Source organism: Canis lupus, chromosome 10, assembly GCF_011100685.1.
Source record: "Canis lupus familiaris isolate Mischka breed German Shepherd chromosome 10, alternate assembly UU_Cfam_GSD_1.0, whole genome shotgun sequence".
Classification (NCBI taxonomy): domain Eukaryota; kingdom Metazoa; phylum Chordata; class Mammalia; order Carnivora; family Canidae; genus Canis; species Canis lupus.
This window is the reverse complement of record NC_049231.1, coordinates 45,881,722-45,899,302: the sequence shown is the minus strand read 5'-3', so window position 1 is coordinate 45,899,302 and position 17,581 is coordinate 45,881,722. Positions and strand designations below refer to the sequence as shown.

The window sequence follows — 17,581 nt, the reverse complement described above, 5'->3', positions numbered from 1 at the left end:
CCAGTACCACACTATTTTAATTACTATAGCTTTGTAGTATGTGTTGAAATCTGGGATTGTGATACATCCAGCTTTGTTGTTCTTTCTCAAGATTGCTTTGGCTAGTCAGGGTCTTTTATGGTTTCATCAAATTTTAGGATTGTTTGTCTTGCTCAGTGAAAACTACTGGTATTCTGATAGGGATTGCACTAGATTTGTAGTTTGCTTTGGGTAGTATGGACATTTATACAATATTCACCTAATCCATGAACATGGTATATCTTTCCATTTGTTTGTATCATTTTTTATTTCTTTCATCAATGTTTTATAGTTTTTGGAGTACAGGTCTTTCACCTCTTTGGTTAAATTTATTCGTAGGCATTTTATTGTTTTTTTTTTTTTTTTGGTGCAGTTGTAAATGAGATGGCTTTCTTAATTCCTTTCTGCTACTTCATTATCAGTGTATTGAAATGCAAGGGATTTCTGCATGTTAATTTTGTATCCTGCAAACTTACTGAATTCATTTATCAGTTGTAGTAGTTTTTGGTTGGAGTCTTCCAAGTTTTCTCTATATAGTATCCTGTCATCTGCAAATAGTGTAAGTTTTATTTTCTTACCAGTTTGGATGCCTTTTATTCCTTTTCTTGTCTGATTGCTGTGGCTAGGACTCCCAGTATTATGTTGAATTAAAGTGGTAAGAGTGGACATTCTTGTCTTATTCTTGATCTCAGGGGAAAGCTCATTTTTTCCCATTGAGTTTGATGTTAGCTGAAGGTTTTTCATATCTGGCCTTTATTGAGGTGTGTTCCTTTAGCCCTACTTTATTGAAAGTTTTTATAATGAATGGATGTTGTACCTTGACCTTGTCAAGTGCTCTTTCTGCAGCTAGCAAGATGATCATATGGTTTTTATCCTTTCTCTTGTAAATGTGATGTATCACATTGGTTTATTTGTGAATATGGAACCATCCTTCCATCCCTGGAATAAATCCCACTTAATTGTAGTGAATGATTTTTTAAATGTATTGTTGGGTATGGTTTGCTAATATTTTGTTGAGGATCTTTGTATCTATACTCATCAGATATTGACCTGTAGTTCTCTTTTTGTGGTGTATCTTTATTTGGTTTTGGTATCAGGGTCATACTGGTATTGTAGAATGAATTTGAAAGCTTCCTTTTCTATTTTTTGGAATAGTTTTAGAAGAATAGGTATTAACTCTTTTAAAAATATTTGGTAGAATTCACCTGTGAAGCAATCAGGTCCAGGACTTTTATTCTTTTGGAATTTCTTAGCTTACTCATTCAAATTTATTGCTAGTAATCAATCTGTTTAAATTTTCTGTTTCTTCTTGATTTAGTTTTGGAAGATTATTTATCCATTTTTTCTAGGTTGTCCAATTTGTTAGCATACACTTTTTCATAATATTGTCTTATAATCATTTGTATTTTTTGTGGTATCAGCTGTTATTTCTCCTTTTGTGATTTTGAGTTCTCCCTCCTCCCCTCCCCACCATGAATCTAGCTACAGTTTTATCAATTTTGTTGATTTTTTCAAAGAACCATCTTCTTGCTTCATTGATCTGTTCTATTGTTTTATTAACTCTCTCTCTCTCTCATTTATTTCTGCTCTAGTATTTATTATTTTCTTCCCTCTACTGGCTTTGGGCTTTGCCCTACTTTTTTCTAGCTCTCTTAGGTGTCCTGTTAGTTTTTTTGAGAGTTTCTTTGCTTCTTGAGGTAGGGCCATATTGTTATAATCTTCCAGAAAAGCTTTTGCTGCATTCCAAAGATTTTGAAACATGGTGTTTTCATTTTGTCTCCGTGTATTTTTTTGAATTTCCTCTTTGATTTCTTGGTTGACTCATTCACTGTTTAACGGCATGTTATTTAGCTTCCATGTATTTGTGTTCTTTCCAGGTATTTTCTTGTGATTGATTTCTAATTTTATACCACTGGTGGATGGAAAAGGTGCATGATATTATTTTGGTCTTTATGAATTTATTGAGACTTGTTTTGTGTCCTAATATGCTCTATTCTGAGAATGTACCATGTACACATGAAAAGAATGTATATTCTGCTGTTTTTGGATGGAATGTTCTGAATATATCTGTCAGGTCCATCTGGTCCAATGTACCATTCCAAGCCACTGTTTCCTTGTTGACTTTCTGTCTGGATGATCCATCCATTGATGTAAGTGAGGTGTTAAAGTCTTCTATTATTGTATAATTGTGAATTTCTTCCTTTATTTCTGTTAATAGCTGCTTTATGTATTTGGGTGCCCTTATATTGGGCGTATAAAAATTTATATCTTCTTGTTAGATTATTCTCTTTATTGTTATGTAGTATTTTTCTTTGTCGCTTGTTACAGTTTTTGTTTTAGAGTCTATTTTTTCTAATAATTATTGCTACTTCAGCTTTCTTTTCACATCCATTTGCATGGTAATTGTTTTTCCATCTTTTCACTTTCAATCTGCATGTGTCTTTTGATCTGAAATGAGTCTCTTGTAGGCAGCATATAGATGGGTCTTGGTTTTTTTATTCACTTGTCACCCTATGTCTTTTGATTGGAGCATTTAGGCCTTTATATTCAAAGTAGTTGTTGATAGTTACATATTGACATTTTGTTACTTGTTTTACAATTGTTTTTGTAGTTCTTTGTTATTTTCTCCTTGTTCTTTCTTCCTTGTGGTTTGATGGTTTTCTTTAGAGTTATGCTTGCATGGCTTTTTATTTATTTTTTGTGTATCAAAGATTTTTAATTTGTGGTTACATTTAGGCTCATATATATCATCTTATGCATATAGCAGTCTATGTGAAGTTGATGGTTGCTTAAGTTTGAATCTGTTCTAAAAGCACTAATTTTTATGCCGCCACCACACATATTTTTTGTATGTAACATCATACTCTTATTTTGTGAATCCCTTGGCTGATTTTTATAGATATAACTGATTTTACTGCTTTTGTAAGTAATAATCTACTTTAGTAGATTAATTAAGTAATCTACTTTTATTATATTTGTATTTACCTATGAAAATTTTTCCTTTCATTATTTTTTTTTTTACTCCTGATTATAGCCTTTTCTTTCCACTCCAAAAATTCCTTTTACCATTTATTGTAAGGCTGGTTTAGTAGTGATGAACTCCTTTAACTTTGTTAATGCCTTTAACTTTGTAAACTCCAAAATTTGTCTGGGAAACTTTCTCTCATATTCTTTTTTTAAAAAATATTTTATTTATTTATTTGACAGAGAAAGAGGGAGAGAGCACACACACAAGCAGGGGGAGTGGCAGGGTGGGAGAGAGAGAAGTAGGCTCCCTGCTGAGCAGATAGCCTGACATGGGGCTCGAGCCCAGGACTCTGGTATCATTACCTGCACCGAAGGCAGACACCCAGGCACTCTTTCTCTTTTACTTTGAATGATGGCCTTGCTGGTAGTTTATTCTTTGGTTGCAGGTTTTCTCCTTTCAGTACTTTGGATATATCATGTCACTCCCCTCTGGCTTGCAAAGTTTATGCTGATTGCTTTATGGGGTTTCCCTTGTATGTAGCTGTTTTCTCTTATTGCTTTAAAAACTCTCTATCACTACTTTTACTTTTTTTTTCTTTTCAAAAATTTTATTTCAATTCTAGTTAGTTGAGATGCCTGGGTGACTCAGTGGTTGAACATCTGCCTTTGGCTCAGGGCATGATACCAGGGTCTGGGGATCAAGCCCCACATTTGGCTCCCTGTGAGGAGCATGCTTATCCCTCTGCCTATGTCTCTGCCTCTATCTCTTTGTCTGTCATGCATAAATAAAATCTTTTTTTAAAAATTCCAGTTAGTTAACATACAGTGCAATATTGGTTTTGGGAATAGAATTCAATGATTCATCACTTATAACACCCAGTGCTCATCATAACAAGTGCCCTCCATAATATCCATCACTCATCTAGCCCATCCCCTCTACCTCCCTCCATCAGCCCTCAGTTTGTTCCCTTCATTTTAATTATTATGTATATTGGTGTGGACCTCCTTGGGTAGATTTTGTTGGGGGCTCTCTGTGCCTCCTGGATCTGGATGTCTGTTTCTTTCCCAGGATTAGGAAAATTTTCAGCTATTATTTCTTCAAACAAGGTTCTGTCCCCCTTTTCTCTCTCTTCTCCTGGGATTCCTATAATGATAGTGTTATTATGCTTGATGATGTCATTGAGTTCCCTGAACCTAATCTCATTTTTTCTTCTTTTTTCTTTTTGTTGTTTGGCTTGGTGCTTTCCATTATTCTGTCTTCCTACTCACTGGTCCCCTCTTCTAATGTTATTGATTCTGTTCTAGGGCATTATAAATTTCAGTTGAGTTCTCCATCTCTTATTGGTTCTTTTTAATATTTTCTATCTCTTGGTTGAATGTTTCACTGAGATCGTCCACTCTTCTCAAGTCCAGTACATATTTTTATGACCATTATTTTGAATTCTTTATTAAGTATATTGCTTATCTTTGTTTCATTTAGCTCTCTTGCTCTAGTTTTGTCTTGTTCAGGACATATTTTTATTCAGGACATATTTTTCTGTTTCCTCATTTTGTCTGACTCTCTGTGTTTGTTTCTATGTATTAGGAAAGTCTGTTACATCTCCTGATCTTGAAAATAATGGCCTTAAGAATAAGAAGTCCTGTGGTGTCTTGCAGTGCAATGTCCTCTGTTCACCAGAACCAGGTGCTTCAGCAGTGTTCCCTATTTAGGTTGTATGCACCCTACTATTGTGACTAATCTGTGTTTACCTTTAGTCCAGTTGGTTGCAATGGCCCACTTAGCCTGTTGTGGGCATGGTTTGGTTCTTATGCTCTTAAGGGGACAATCTGGATCTGCTGTGGGCTTGTAGTTGGGCAGGTTCAGCAGTCAGACCAGATGCCTGCCCTCAGCCTGTCACCTGTGGCAGTAGTTACACTGGACTGCAAAGTACTCACCCCTCCTTGTCACCTGAGAGGATTTTCTCGTGGGTGGGGCCTGCAGTTAAACCAGATGCCTTCCCCCAATCCATCTGTTGGGCCTGCAGTGACCCTGAACTACAGATGTCTCTCCACATGCTGCTTCCTGAGAGGTTTTTGTTGGTGGGTAGAGCCAGCAGGCAGACCAGATGTTTGCCCTCAGTTCATCTGCTGTAGTTGAACTGGTATGTGGTTATCTTCCCCTCTCCCCGGGGCAAGAGTCACTTTGGAATGACACCAGTCCTTTCCCAGGCTGCTTACAGGGTGTGTTGCAAGAGAAACTACTTTGGAGGGATGCCTACTGGGTGGAGGCAGGTTAAATGGGGGCAGATCTGCAGGAGAACTCGGGTGCAGAGTGAGTGTTGTTAGCAAGGTAGGCACAGAGTGTTCTCACTGGTTCCTTCAGGTGTCTGGCTATCTAGGCATGTGTGTGTGTGTGTGGGGGGGGGGGCGGGGTGGGTAATGGTGTCTGCCAGCTCTTTTGTTCTTGGATAAGTCTCCTAAGATCCTGCATGTTGAGAGATCAGAAAATAAATCTTCACATATACTCCAGGCACTTTTCAAACTGTTGCTTTAATGCTGTATCTTTGTTGGGTTGTTATGCTGTCTTTAAGGGTGGGGACTCTGACTATTGCCCTCTGACTCTTCCAGAGCTAAGCCCACTGATTTTTAAAGTACCAGAGGTAAGCCCTGCTGATGGCAAATACTTGCAAAGTTAAGTCTCACTGGTTTTCAAAGCCAAATATTATGGGGGCTTGTACTTCCAGTGAAGGTCCTCTGCCTGATGTGGGGTCCACTCCTCTCCCTTCTCTGTGCGGGTGGTTCCCTCCCATTTGTGGTTAGTCTTGCTGGGAGTTTGTTTCCCAACCATGTCTCCACCCCTCCTGCTCTTTTTGATGTGTCCTCTCTATGATTAATTGTATAGAGTCTGTTCCGTCAGTCTTTGGGCCATTTTCTGGGCTAGTTCACAGATGTGGCTATTACCTAGGCATGCCCATGGGACGAGGTGAGCCTGATATCTTCCGACTCTGCCATCTTCCCAGAAGTCTAAAGTGTGGCTTTTTTCTGTGCCCCATGAATGTGCTCAGCATTCCTCAGTATCATCCCTCCCCAGTAAAACTTACAGCATTGGGAGTGAGGATTCCCTTCACATAGATAGATAAGTCTCTATCTCTCTTGCTGTACTCTATGTGGTTCCTCTCATTTTTTTCCAGAAGCTGTTCAATCAGCCCTCAGTTTTTCTTCAGGAGGAACTGCTCTATAAATAGGTGTAGATTTGGTGTGTCTATGGTGAGGGTGAGTTCAGGGTCTTCATACATTGCCATGTTAGATTATTTTCCAATTATTGATAGGTATGTACTTATTTCCATTTTGTTGTTTTTCTTTTTTTTAAATTTTTTTTATTTGTTTATGATAGTCACACACAGAGCGAGAGAGAGGCAGAGACACAGGCAGAGGGAGAAGCAGGCTCCATGCACTGGGAGCCAGAGGTGGGATTCGATCCCGGATCTCCAGGATCGCGCCCTGGGCCAAAGGCAGGCGCTAAACCACTGTGCCACCCAGGGATCCCCATTTTGTTGTTTTTCTTTAGCTATTTTGTGATTGCTTTGTTCTTTTCTTCTTGTTCACTTCCTTTTTGATTTGATGATTTTCTGTAGTTTTATGCTTAGATTTCTTTCTCTTTTGTGTATCTACCATAAGGCTTTCTCTTTGTTATTTACTTTGAGGCTTACATTAAATAGCTTATAACTGCTATTTTGAGTTGAAATACTTCAGTGTGAACACAATCAGAAAGTCTACATTTTTATTCCCCCTCTCCACATACTGTGTTTTTGATTCCAACATTTACACCTTTTATCTTATGTACTCATTAACAAACTATACAGTTTTTAAAAAGATTTATTTATTTATTTAAAATATTTATTTATTTATTTATTTATTTATTTATTTATTTATTTATGATAGACAGAGAGAGAGAGAGAGAGAGAGAGAGAGAGGCAGAGGGAGAAGCAGGCTCCATGCCGGGAGCCCGACGTGCGACTAGATCCCGGGACTTCAGGATCGCATCCTGGGCCAAAGGCAGGCGCTAAACCACTGAGCCACCCAGGGATCCCCACTATTACAGTTTTTAGTCATTTCTACCACTTTTGTTTTTTGACTTTTATGATAGCTTTGTAAGTGCTTAAGTCACCATATTTGCAATATTAGATTATTCTAGTTTTACTATATATTTACCTTTACCATTGAGGTTTATACTTTATGTTTTCCTATTAGTAATTAGTGCCCATTTGTTTTCTTTTTTTAAGAAAAAATATTTATTTATTCATGAAAGAGACACACACACACACACAGAGGCAGAGACATAGACAGAAGGAGAGGAAGGCTCCATGCAGGGAGCCCGATGTGTCACTCGATCCCGGGACTGTGGGATCATGTCCTGACCCAAAGGCAGATGATTAAACACTGAGCCACCCAAGCATCCTCTATTTGTTTTCTTTTAAAGAAACATTGGATATTTCTTATAAGGCCTGTCTAGTGATGATGAACTCCTTTAGCTTTTGCTTGTCTGGAAAACTTTCCTTCAATTCCAAAGGACAGCTTTGCTGGGTAGAGTATTCTTGGTTGGCAGTTTTTTTTCTTTTAGCACTCTTAATATATTGTATTACTTCTTTCTGGCCTGCAAAGTTTGTGCTGAGAAATATGATAGTCTACTGAGTGTTTCCTTATTTTTGGCAAGTTGTTTTTCTCTTGTTGCTTTTAAGATTCTCTCCTTGTCTTTAGCTTTGAGACTAATTACATGTGTCTTGTTTTGGATCTCTTGGGTTAATCTTATTTGGAATTCTCTGGGCTTCCTAGATCTGGATTTCTGTGTCCATCCCCAGATTAAGAAAGTTTCAGCTATTAGTTCCTCAATAATTTTACTGTTCCTTTCTCTCTTCTCCTTTAGGGACTCCTATAATATAAATGTTGGTTTGTTTGATGTTGTCCTATGTGTCCCTTAAGCTATTTTTATTCTTTTTCATCCTTTAGAAGTTTTTCTTCTCCAATTGGTAAGTTACAATGCCCTGTGTTCAGATTCAGTGACCTTTTCTTTTGCCTCTTCTAGTTTGCTGCTGAACAGTTCAGTTATTGTATTCTTCAGCTCTGTGACTTCTATTTGGTACTTTCTTATATTTTCTATCTGTGTTGAAATTCTCACTTTGTTCATTCATTCTTCTCCTGAGCACAGTATCTTTATGACCATTATTTTGACCCTTCATCAGGTAAGTCATTTATTTTCACTTCATTATGGTGTTTTTCTGAGGATTTACCTTGGTTCTTTCACGTGGAACATATTATTCTTTTTCTTCATTTTCCTTATATCTCTGTGTTGTTTTCTATGCCTTAGATAAAATAGTCACCTTTCCAAATCTTAAAGCACAGACTCAATTGGAGATAGTCCTTATTATTAAGCCCTTCTTAAGCTCTTGGCTGTCTCTCAAACCTTGGAACTTAGCACCTAGAGTTAGTCTGTTTGGAGGCCAATCAAGCAGCTGCTTTTAGACTATGCAGATAAGCTTCTTTCAGGGGAATACTGGAAGCTGGGAGTTTCTGTTGGCTCCCTCTGCACTGAGCCCTGTTATCCTGTTGAGCCTGTGAACACAAATCCTATTGGCCACTGGAGCCAGGCTACCAAAGGAAGTTATTTTCTAAGTTGCAGACACAAAAGCAAGGCATCAGACATATACACAAGCTTCTTTCTCAGAGACACTGATGATCTGGGGAAGGGCAGAGGGAGAGCATGAATATGTGCCTGCCAGCCTCCCACTCTATGCGGAGTCACCCCTAGATGTGTGTTTAATTAGCTTGCCCTTCAGGCCATAGCTATGAAGATAAGCTAATAGGCTTCTTCACAGAAGAAGCCTTCTTCACCTTTACTGGTGACTTGAAGCAAGGTAGAGGAGAGTGCAAAGATGGACCCTGGCTTATGTTCCCTGGGAGCAACTTCATAGGCCCCTAGATGTGTGCCAAATCAGAGGCCTGTCTCTCATGGCTAAGCTGTAAGGCAAGCAAATAAGCTTCTTTCACAGAAAGACTGGGGGTGTGCTATCTTAACTGTGCCCTGGGGTGGTGGCCAATCAAAAACTGTTTGTTATAGTCCCATGGGACCTATGAAACAAGCCATCCTGGCCACCAGAGTCAGGTGATCAAGGGGGACCCCCTGGGTGGCAGGCATGAAAACCAGAAAACCAGATACATGTACAAGCTCCTTTCCTGGAAATACTGGCAATTTGGAGTATGGCAGAGGGAAAGTGTGAAGATAGTATTCATCTGTGGACTTTGGAGATGAGACATCCCTGACAGTATCTCTAACATTACCCCCATTTAATATAATTAGCAATTTATTTCTGCAATTATGAGTAATATCAAGAATTTTGTTAGAACTCTAAGGTTTTTGGTAATATAAGTTGGTAATCCTAAAACATAATGCAGATCACAACTTTTCCCATTTACTTTTTACCTAACCAAGGGCTTGTTACGACAATTTATAATAGCTTCTCTGAATTTCTCCAACTTTTGTTACCAATGAGAGTACATAGTATGTTTCTAGGTTAATCTTGTTTTTTTTTTTTTTGTTTATGTTTTTTAGAATAATGGTCAGCCCAAGAAGTCTGGGTCTTTGTGTTTTCATAGTTATTGTTTTTATAGCTATTTTCTTAGATAGTTGTAAAGCATATAAAACGTCTTTATGGGGCACCTAAGTGGCTCAGTCGATTAGGTAACTGACTCTGATTTCAGCTCAAATCATGATCTCAGAGTCATGAGATCGGGGCCCTTCTCAGCAGGAAGTCTTGCTTCTCTCCCTCTTCCCTCTGTCTCTCCCCATCAAATAAGTAAATCCTTAAAAAAGTCTTTGTCATTCAACTTTTATAGGATTTTTGTCAAAGAAAGTATTTTTAAAAGACTCTTTGAGTAAAAAGAAGTTAAAATCCCCCCAAATGTAACTATGTACAATACAGTAATAGAAAGCAGCATCGTATGTATCTGTCCTCACTAGAAATTAGCAAAGCTGGATCCTGGAGTGACATTCACTCCTTGATCTTCCACCCAGAAATTAGCAACGCCTCCTTCCAAGTGGAGTCCAGGGGAAGGCAGAGCACCTTTATCTGTCTCTCTAGGTCACTTGCTCTGCTTGACCCCTTTTATGTGGTTCTAATACCGTTTCTGCTTGAGGGAAATGGTGGCAAGCGGTGAGCCACCAGTTCCCAAGTGGTATCAGCTGAAAGAAGAACTTTCAGCACCACGGACAGCACCCCAGTCTGTTCTGTGCTCCAGGCTCCTGCCACTGTTTCCCGACCTCCAACCCTGTGTTCTCACGACCCTTTACCTGGGGGCAGGGAGATGGGGAAGCAATTTATCATTCCTTGACCCTTGGCTAGCTCTGGCCAGTGACTGGCCCTGCCACTTCTGCAAGAATCCATCTCCAGAGCTGGTTCTTTTGCCTCTTTCAGTCAAGGACTCAATGAACCCCAACTCCACACAGCTCGGGAGGCGAGGTGTGGCGTGCCAGAAGTTGGCCAGAATCCTGCAGTTGCAGCCTTCCTAGCATCTTTCCTCCACCTTCCCTTTGTTTCTAGTCATTTGGCAACTTCTTACTTTCCAATCATAATAGAAGATATATATTTATAAAAAAATAATCCACACGTAAGCGACCTGCACAGTTCAAACTCATGTTGTTCAAGGGGCAAATGTATATCATCATCTAAAAGCATTTGCATATTTTGTTAATCTGACATTTAAGAAAGGGTAAATTAAAAAAAATTAAAGATTTTATTTATTCATAAGAGACAGAGAGAGAGAGAGAGAAGCAGAGATACAGGCAGAGGGAGAAGCAGGCTCCATGCAGGGATTCTGATGTGGGACTCGATTCCAGAACTCCAGGATCACAACCTGAGCCAAAGGCAGATGCTCAACCACTGAGCCACCCAGGTGCCCCTGTATGTCTTCTTTGGAGAAATATTTGTTCATGTCTTCTTCCCATTTCTTGACTGGACTTTTTGTTTTTGAGTGTTCAGTTTGATAAGTTCTTTATAGATCTTGGATACTAGTCCTTTGTCTGATAAGACACTTGCAAATATCTTTTCCCATTCTGTACATTGCCTTTTAGTTTTGTTTCCTTTGCTGTGTAAAAGCTTTTTATCTTGATGAAGTTCCAATAGGTTTTTTTTTCTTTCTTTTGTTTCTCTTGCCTTTGGAGACAAAGCAAGTCGCTGCAGCCATGGTCATAAAGGTTGATGCCTGCATTCTCCCATAGGATTTTGATGGATTCCTGTCTCATATTTAGATCTTTCATTCATTTTGAGTTAATTTTTATATATGATGTATGAAAGTGGTCTAGTTTCATCTTCTACGTGTGGCTGTCCAATTTTTCCAATACCATTTGTTGAAGAGACTTTTATACATTGGATAGTCTTTCCTGCTTTGTCAAAGATTAGTTGATCATAGAGTTGAGGGCCCATTTCTAGGTTCTCTATTCTGTTCCATTGATCTATGTGCCTGTTTTTGTGTCAGTACCATACTGTCTTGATGATCACAGCTTTGCAATAGAGCTTGAAGTCTGGAATAGTGATGCCACTAACTTTGGTTTCTTTTTCAACATTCCTCTGTCTAGTTGAGTTCTTTTCTGGTTTCATACAAATTTTAGGATTATTTGGGATGCCTGGGTGGCTCAGTGGTTGAGCGTCTGCCTTTGGCTCAGGGCATGATCCCAGGATCTGGGATAGAGTCCCACATGGGGCTCCCTGTGAGGACCCTGCTTCTCCCTCTGCCTACCATCTGCCTCTGTGTGTGTGTGTGTGTGTGTGTGTCTTTCATGAATAAATAAATAGTTTAAAAAATTTTTTAGGATTATTTGTTCCAGCTCTGTGAAAAATGTTGATGGTAATTTGATAGAGATGGCATTGAATGTGTAGATTGCTTTGGGTAGCAGAGACACTTTAACAATATTTGTTCTTCCAATCCATGAGCATGGAATGTTTTTCCATTTCTTTGTGTCTTCCTCAATTTCTTTCATAAGTGTTCAATAGTTTTCAGAGTACAGATCTTTTACCTCATTGGTTAGGTTATTTCCTTTTTTTTTTTTTTTTTTGGTTAGGTTTATTCCTAAGTATCTTACGGTTTTTGGTGCAATTGTAAATGGAATCAATTCCTTAATTTATCTTTCTTCAGTCTTATTGTGAGTATAGAAATGCAACTGATTTCTATGCATTGATTCTTGTATCCTGCCACATTGCTGAATTCCTGTATGAGTTCTATCAATGTTTTGGTAGAGTCTTTTGGGTTTTCTACATATAGTATCATGTGATCTGTGAAGTGAAAGTTTGACTTCTTCTTTGCCAATTTGGATGCCTTTTATTTCTTTTTGTTGTCTGATTGCTGAGGCTAGGATTTCCAGTACTATGTTGAATAACAGTGGTGAGAGTGGACATCTTTGTCCTGTTACTGACCTTAAGGGAAAAACTTCTTCCCTGCTGAGGCTGATATTTGCTGTGGGTTTCTCATATATGGGCTTTATTATATTGAGGTATGTTTTCTCTATCTCTACATGACAGAGTTTTTATTAGGAAAGGATGCTGTATTTTGTCAAATGCTTTTTCTACATATACTGAGGGGATCATATGATTCTTGTCCTTTCTTTTATTAATATGGTGTATCACATTGGTTGATTTGTAAATATTGAACCAGTCTTGCCCCTGGGAACAATCCCATTTGGTTGTGGTGAATAATCATTTTAATGTACTGTTGAATCTTATTAGCTAGTATCTTGGTGAGAATTTTTGCATGCATGTTCACCAGGGATATTGGTCTGTAATTTTCCTTTTTGATGGGGTCTTTGTCTGGTTTTGGGATCAAGGTAATGCTGGCCTTATAGAATGAGTTTGGAAGTTTTCCTTCCATTTCTGTTTTTTAAAGAGTTTCAGAAGAATAGGTATTAATTCTTTAAATGTTTTTTTTAATGATTTCTTTTTTTAAAATATTTTATTTATTTATGACAGATACAGAGAGAGAGAGAGAGAGAGAGAGAGAGAGAGAGAGGCAGAGACACCGGCAGAGGGAGAAGCAGGCTCCATGCACCGGGAGCCCGATGTGGGATTCGATCCTGGGTCTCCAGGATCACGCCCTGGGCCAAAGGCAGGCGCCAAACCGCTGCGCCACCCAGGGATCCCTAATTCTTTAAATGTTTGGTATAATTCTGCTGGGAGGCCATCTGGCCCTAAACTCATTTGTTGGGAGATTTTTGATTACTAATTCAATTTCTTTGCTGGTTATGAGTCTGTTCAGGTTTTCTATTTCTTCCTGTTTGTTTTGGTAGTTTATACGTTTCTAGGAATGTATCCATTTCTTTCAGATTGCCTATTTTGTTGGCATATAGTAGCTCATAATATGTTATAATTGTATTTCTTTGGTGTTGTGATCTTTCCTTATTGTTTTGAGTCCTTTCTCTTCTTTTTAATAATTCTGGTTGGGAGTTTATCAATCTTACTGTTTTGTTTTTTTCCAAAGAACCAGCTCTTAGTTTTATCTGTCTTACTGTTCTTTGGTTTCTAGTTCATTGATTTCTGCTCTAATCTTTATTCTCTTTTCCTGCTGGGTTAAGGCTTTCTTTGCTGGTCTTTCTCCAGTTCCTTTAGGTGTGAGGTTAGGTTGTATATTTGAGACCTTTCTTGTTTCTGAGAAAGATTTGTATTGATATATACTTCCCTCTTACGACTGCCTTTGCTATATCCCAAAGGTTCTGAACTGTCATGTTTTCATTTTCATTTGCTTCCATGAATTTTAAAATTCCTCTTTAATTTCCTGGTTGACCCATTCATACTTTAGTAAGATGCTCTTCAACTTCCATGTATTTGTGTTCCTTCCAAATTTTTTCCTGTAGTTGACTTCAGGTTTTAAAGCATTGTGGTCTGATTATTCATTCCATGCATGGAATAATCTCAGTCTTTTTGTACTGGTTGAGGCCTGATTTGCGACTCAGTATGTGATCTGTTCTAGAGAATGTTCCATGTGGACTCAAGAAGAATGTGTATTCTGCTGCTTTAGCATGAAATGCTCTGAGTACACCTGTTAAGTCCATCTGGTCCAGTGTGTTGTTCAAAGCCCTTGTTCCATTGTTGGTCTCTGTCTTAAATGATCTGTCCATTGCTGTATGGGGTGTACAAGTCCTCTACTATTATTGTATTATTATTTATTTCTTTAATTTTATTATTAATTGGTTTATTTATATATTTGGCTGCTCCCAAGTTAGGGACGTAAATATTTACAATTGTTACATCTTGTTGGAATAGACCCTTTCATTATGATATAGTGTTCTTCTTCATCTCCTATTACAGTCTTTGGTTTAAAATCTAGTTTGTGTGATAGAAGGATAGGTACTCCAGGTTTCTTTTGATGTCCATTGGTATGATAAATGGTTCTCTACCCCCACACTTTCAATCTGGAGATGTCTTTGGGTCTAAATGAGTATCTTGTAAGCAATCCATTCTGATACCCTACGTCTTTTGATTGGAGCCTTTAGTCCGTTTATATTTTAAAGATTTATGTATTTTTATTTTTGGAGAAGGGAGGGAGGGAAAGCAAGCATGAGCAGGGATAGGGGCAGAGGGCAAGGAAGACAGTCCCAAGCTGCCTTCTCATGGGGAGTGCAGAGCCCAATGTGGGGCTTGATCTCACAACCCTAAGATCATAACCTGAGCTGATATGAAGAGCTGGATGCTTAACTGAGCCATCCAGGTGCCCCAGAGCTTTTACTTTTAAATTCAACTTTAGCTTAGTGCAGGGTGAACTATTGTGTTAACAAGTTTTTCACCAACTATTAGATCGACTTCTGTCAAGAGTTCAGGTTAGGTGGGGATGTTGCCAGGCAACCACGTACTGGGAGTTATTTGGAAGTAACAAAGTAACAGCAGAAGCTCTTTTTTGTATTTTTTTCGTTTCATGTGGATGGATGGTGCTACTGAGAGCAGCATAGGGTGAAATTAGAACTTAAAAGAGGAAGGCCTTTGGGAGTCTCAGGTCATTCTTATGAAGAAGTTCAGGAGCCCTTAAGGAGATACCTTTATTGAGGTGAAGTTTGCAAACCATGTTTCTTTTGTAAATGAGGGTTAATACAAAGCTCACCTGTTTTCATACCTCTGTAATGCCTTATGTGCTTTTGTGGAGAAAGACTCTCAAGCCTTAAGTGTGTCTCAGTTTTGCAAGTGCACACAGGAGATCCTGAGTGAGACTGTGTAAGGTCCAGGTCTGCGATGGGTCCAGAGCACCAGAGCTCTGACTGTACAGGAATCTGGTGCCCCGAGGGGCAAAATACAGGTTGGAAAAGCTATGTGGCTGGTTCTACTGAGTGTTGGTGTAAAGCAGAGAAGAGGTCGGACTCAAATTCATTTTGTATATTTCACCTAAACCAGTCTGACCTTGAGGATGGTTGGATTTTTTTTAATGATGTAATTGACCTCAGAACATTTATGGTTAGCATCTCCTGGTTACCCAGCAAGGCTGAGTGTTCAGAGGCTGGCTTTAAAATAGACTGCAAATAAGCAGGTGGGAGAGAAAAGCAAATTGGAGCAGGTAAGACTTTCTGAAAGATTAAACCAAGTTGATGCATTTTGGCATACCCAACTTGCCTGGTATGTGTTATTTCTACAGGTGCCATTAGGATTTGTGGGTATTTTAAAATTGGGAAAGAGTCAACACACTTCTGTTTAAACGAATACATTTTAGGCATGTCAATTGTTTTCTCTCAAGGACCTTTGGTGACCACCATGGAAAGACATGGAATTTAGTTAGACCACAGGAGGTTCCAGCTACGATAAATCAAACTGCACAGGCAATGATAGAATGATATATTTTGGGGTGAGAGGATCCAAGTAAATTCATCTTGCCATAAAGAAGGGACACACAACTATTCAAGGCTTTTGAAAAAAGCATCATTTATTTCAAAGTACAACACAAAGTTGTATTTTTAAGAAATACACATTCAATCTTGTATCCCAAGACTTGGCTATGTGCATTTCAGTTTATCTTTAAAATAAATTCAGGTATACAAATGGTACATACCTCAAGTACAAACAGCACAGAAAATGCATATGGTCTCAACCGAATGTTTTTACATTCATTCACTGTTCTTAAAGTTGACTTACATTTCTGTAATCTGCTTTTAAACCAAGACAGCCTTATTTTAAAAAAATACTCTGTATTTTTCAGCACAAAGTCCTCATACATTTTTAAAATTAGATCTTGGTGCATAATATTGCGAAATTATTAAAAACCAAACTTGGTAATTTAATAAAATTGTCACATGCCAGGACTTCTGAATCAACTCAAATTATTTCCTTAGCTGTAAATGTCAAATTTGTGTTCATACAGATAAATAAAGGATGGAAGAAGACAGGTGGTGGAAACTTGATAGCAGTTAAGGTTTTTCAGATGTACAGGTCTTATTAGAGTTTGTGGCTGAGTCCAGACTTTTCCCTAAAAGCACAACAGCAAATCTCGTATTCTCATAATTGCAAGAAAGATCTGAAAGAAGCGAGTGGTACAAGCCTGCCCTGCTTGAATCTGTTTTGCAAAGATGAGGAGGGTGGGGAGTGGGAAGCTACAGCAGTAACAGCCTTAAAAAGAGGTCTCAAAACTGGCATATCATGATCTAGATGAAGGGCCCCCACTTTGTGGTTTTGTTTTTTTTTTTGCCTAATTTCAATTCTCATGAGGGAAGTGTGAATTAGACCAAGGATCAGAGCTTCTTCTTCCGATTGTGGGGCTCCATATCCGCCATGGGTTGTAGGTCTGCCCCAAATCGTCGGCTGGGCCAGAGGTGGAGGGAGCATGGGAAGCAGAGGAGTTCTCTGTGCCCATGAGGCCAATGCTGGGCAGCGTGCTGGCTGGAGTGGTGAAGGGCAGGGTACTGTTCAGGTTGCTGGACCAGATCGAGCTGCTGAACGGAGTGCTGGTCCACAAGCTGCTGGTGTTGCCAAGGATCGACTGACAAGACAGAAAATACACAGCATGGAGCAGGCAGGTGGCAACGCTGGCGAAGCTTATGCTACAAATCAGGGCTGGGCCATAGTTTCTTTCACCTTACTTTGAAACAAATGTTTTTCACATACAGCCATCTCAGAGTCTGAGCAGACAGGTCTGATAACTTAAGGAAGAGTTGACAAACTACAGTCAGTGGGCCCGATCCAGCCCTGCCTGTTTCTGCAAATAAAAGGTTTGCTAGAACACGCTGTAGCAGCTTGCTGATGTGCCGTCTGGCTACTTCTTGCTACTGTGGCAGAGGTGACCAGATGCAAAGCAGCAATGTATGGTCAGCAAAGCCTACAGTATTTACTGACCCCTGCTTTAGAAGCATCTTAACCATTCTTTAAAACTGAAGCCAGAATGACTTCAAGTGATGACAAGCTTTGAAATATATGAAGGTAAAATATCTGCTTTCAACCCTGCCTGCCTAATTTAGTTTTCCTGAGAATGCAGAAGGAATCACAGTGGGGTGAGAGCTGAAACCAGTAATTATCTTGGTAAGAATACTTTTTTGGAACATGATCTTTACAGAAAAATTTAGCTGAAAACCAAACAAAGGTACACTGGAAAAGCTCAAGCTAAG

The 17,581-nt window shown here is 38.9% G+C and overlaps 1 protein-coding gene across 1 annotated transcript in view; it reads right to left on the bottom strand.

Moving 5' to 3' along the window:
• Positions 1-15,883: 15,883 nt before the first annotated feature.
• TMEM131 (transmembrane protein 131) overlaps positions 15,884-17,581 on the bottom strand; it is a 227,443-nt gene continuing 225,745 nt past the window's right edge. Inside the window, exon 41 of the mRNA XM_038551086.1 lies at positions 15,884-16,959. Within this exon, the coding sequence (XP_038407014.1) occupies positions 16,675-16,959 (285 nt within the window). The 3' untranslated portion in view covers positions 15,884-16,674. The remainder of the gene's footprint in view (positions 16,960-17,581) is intronic.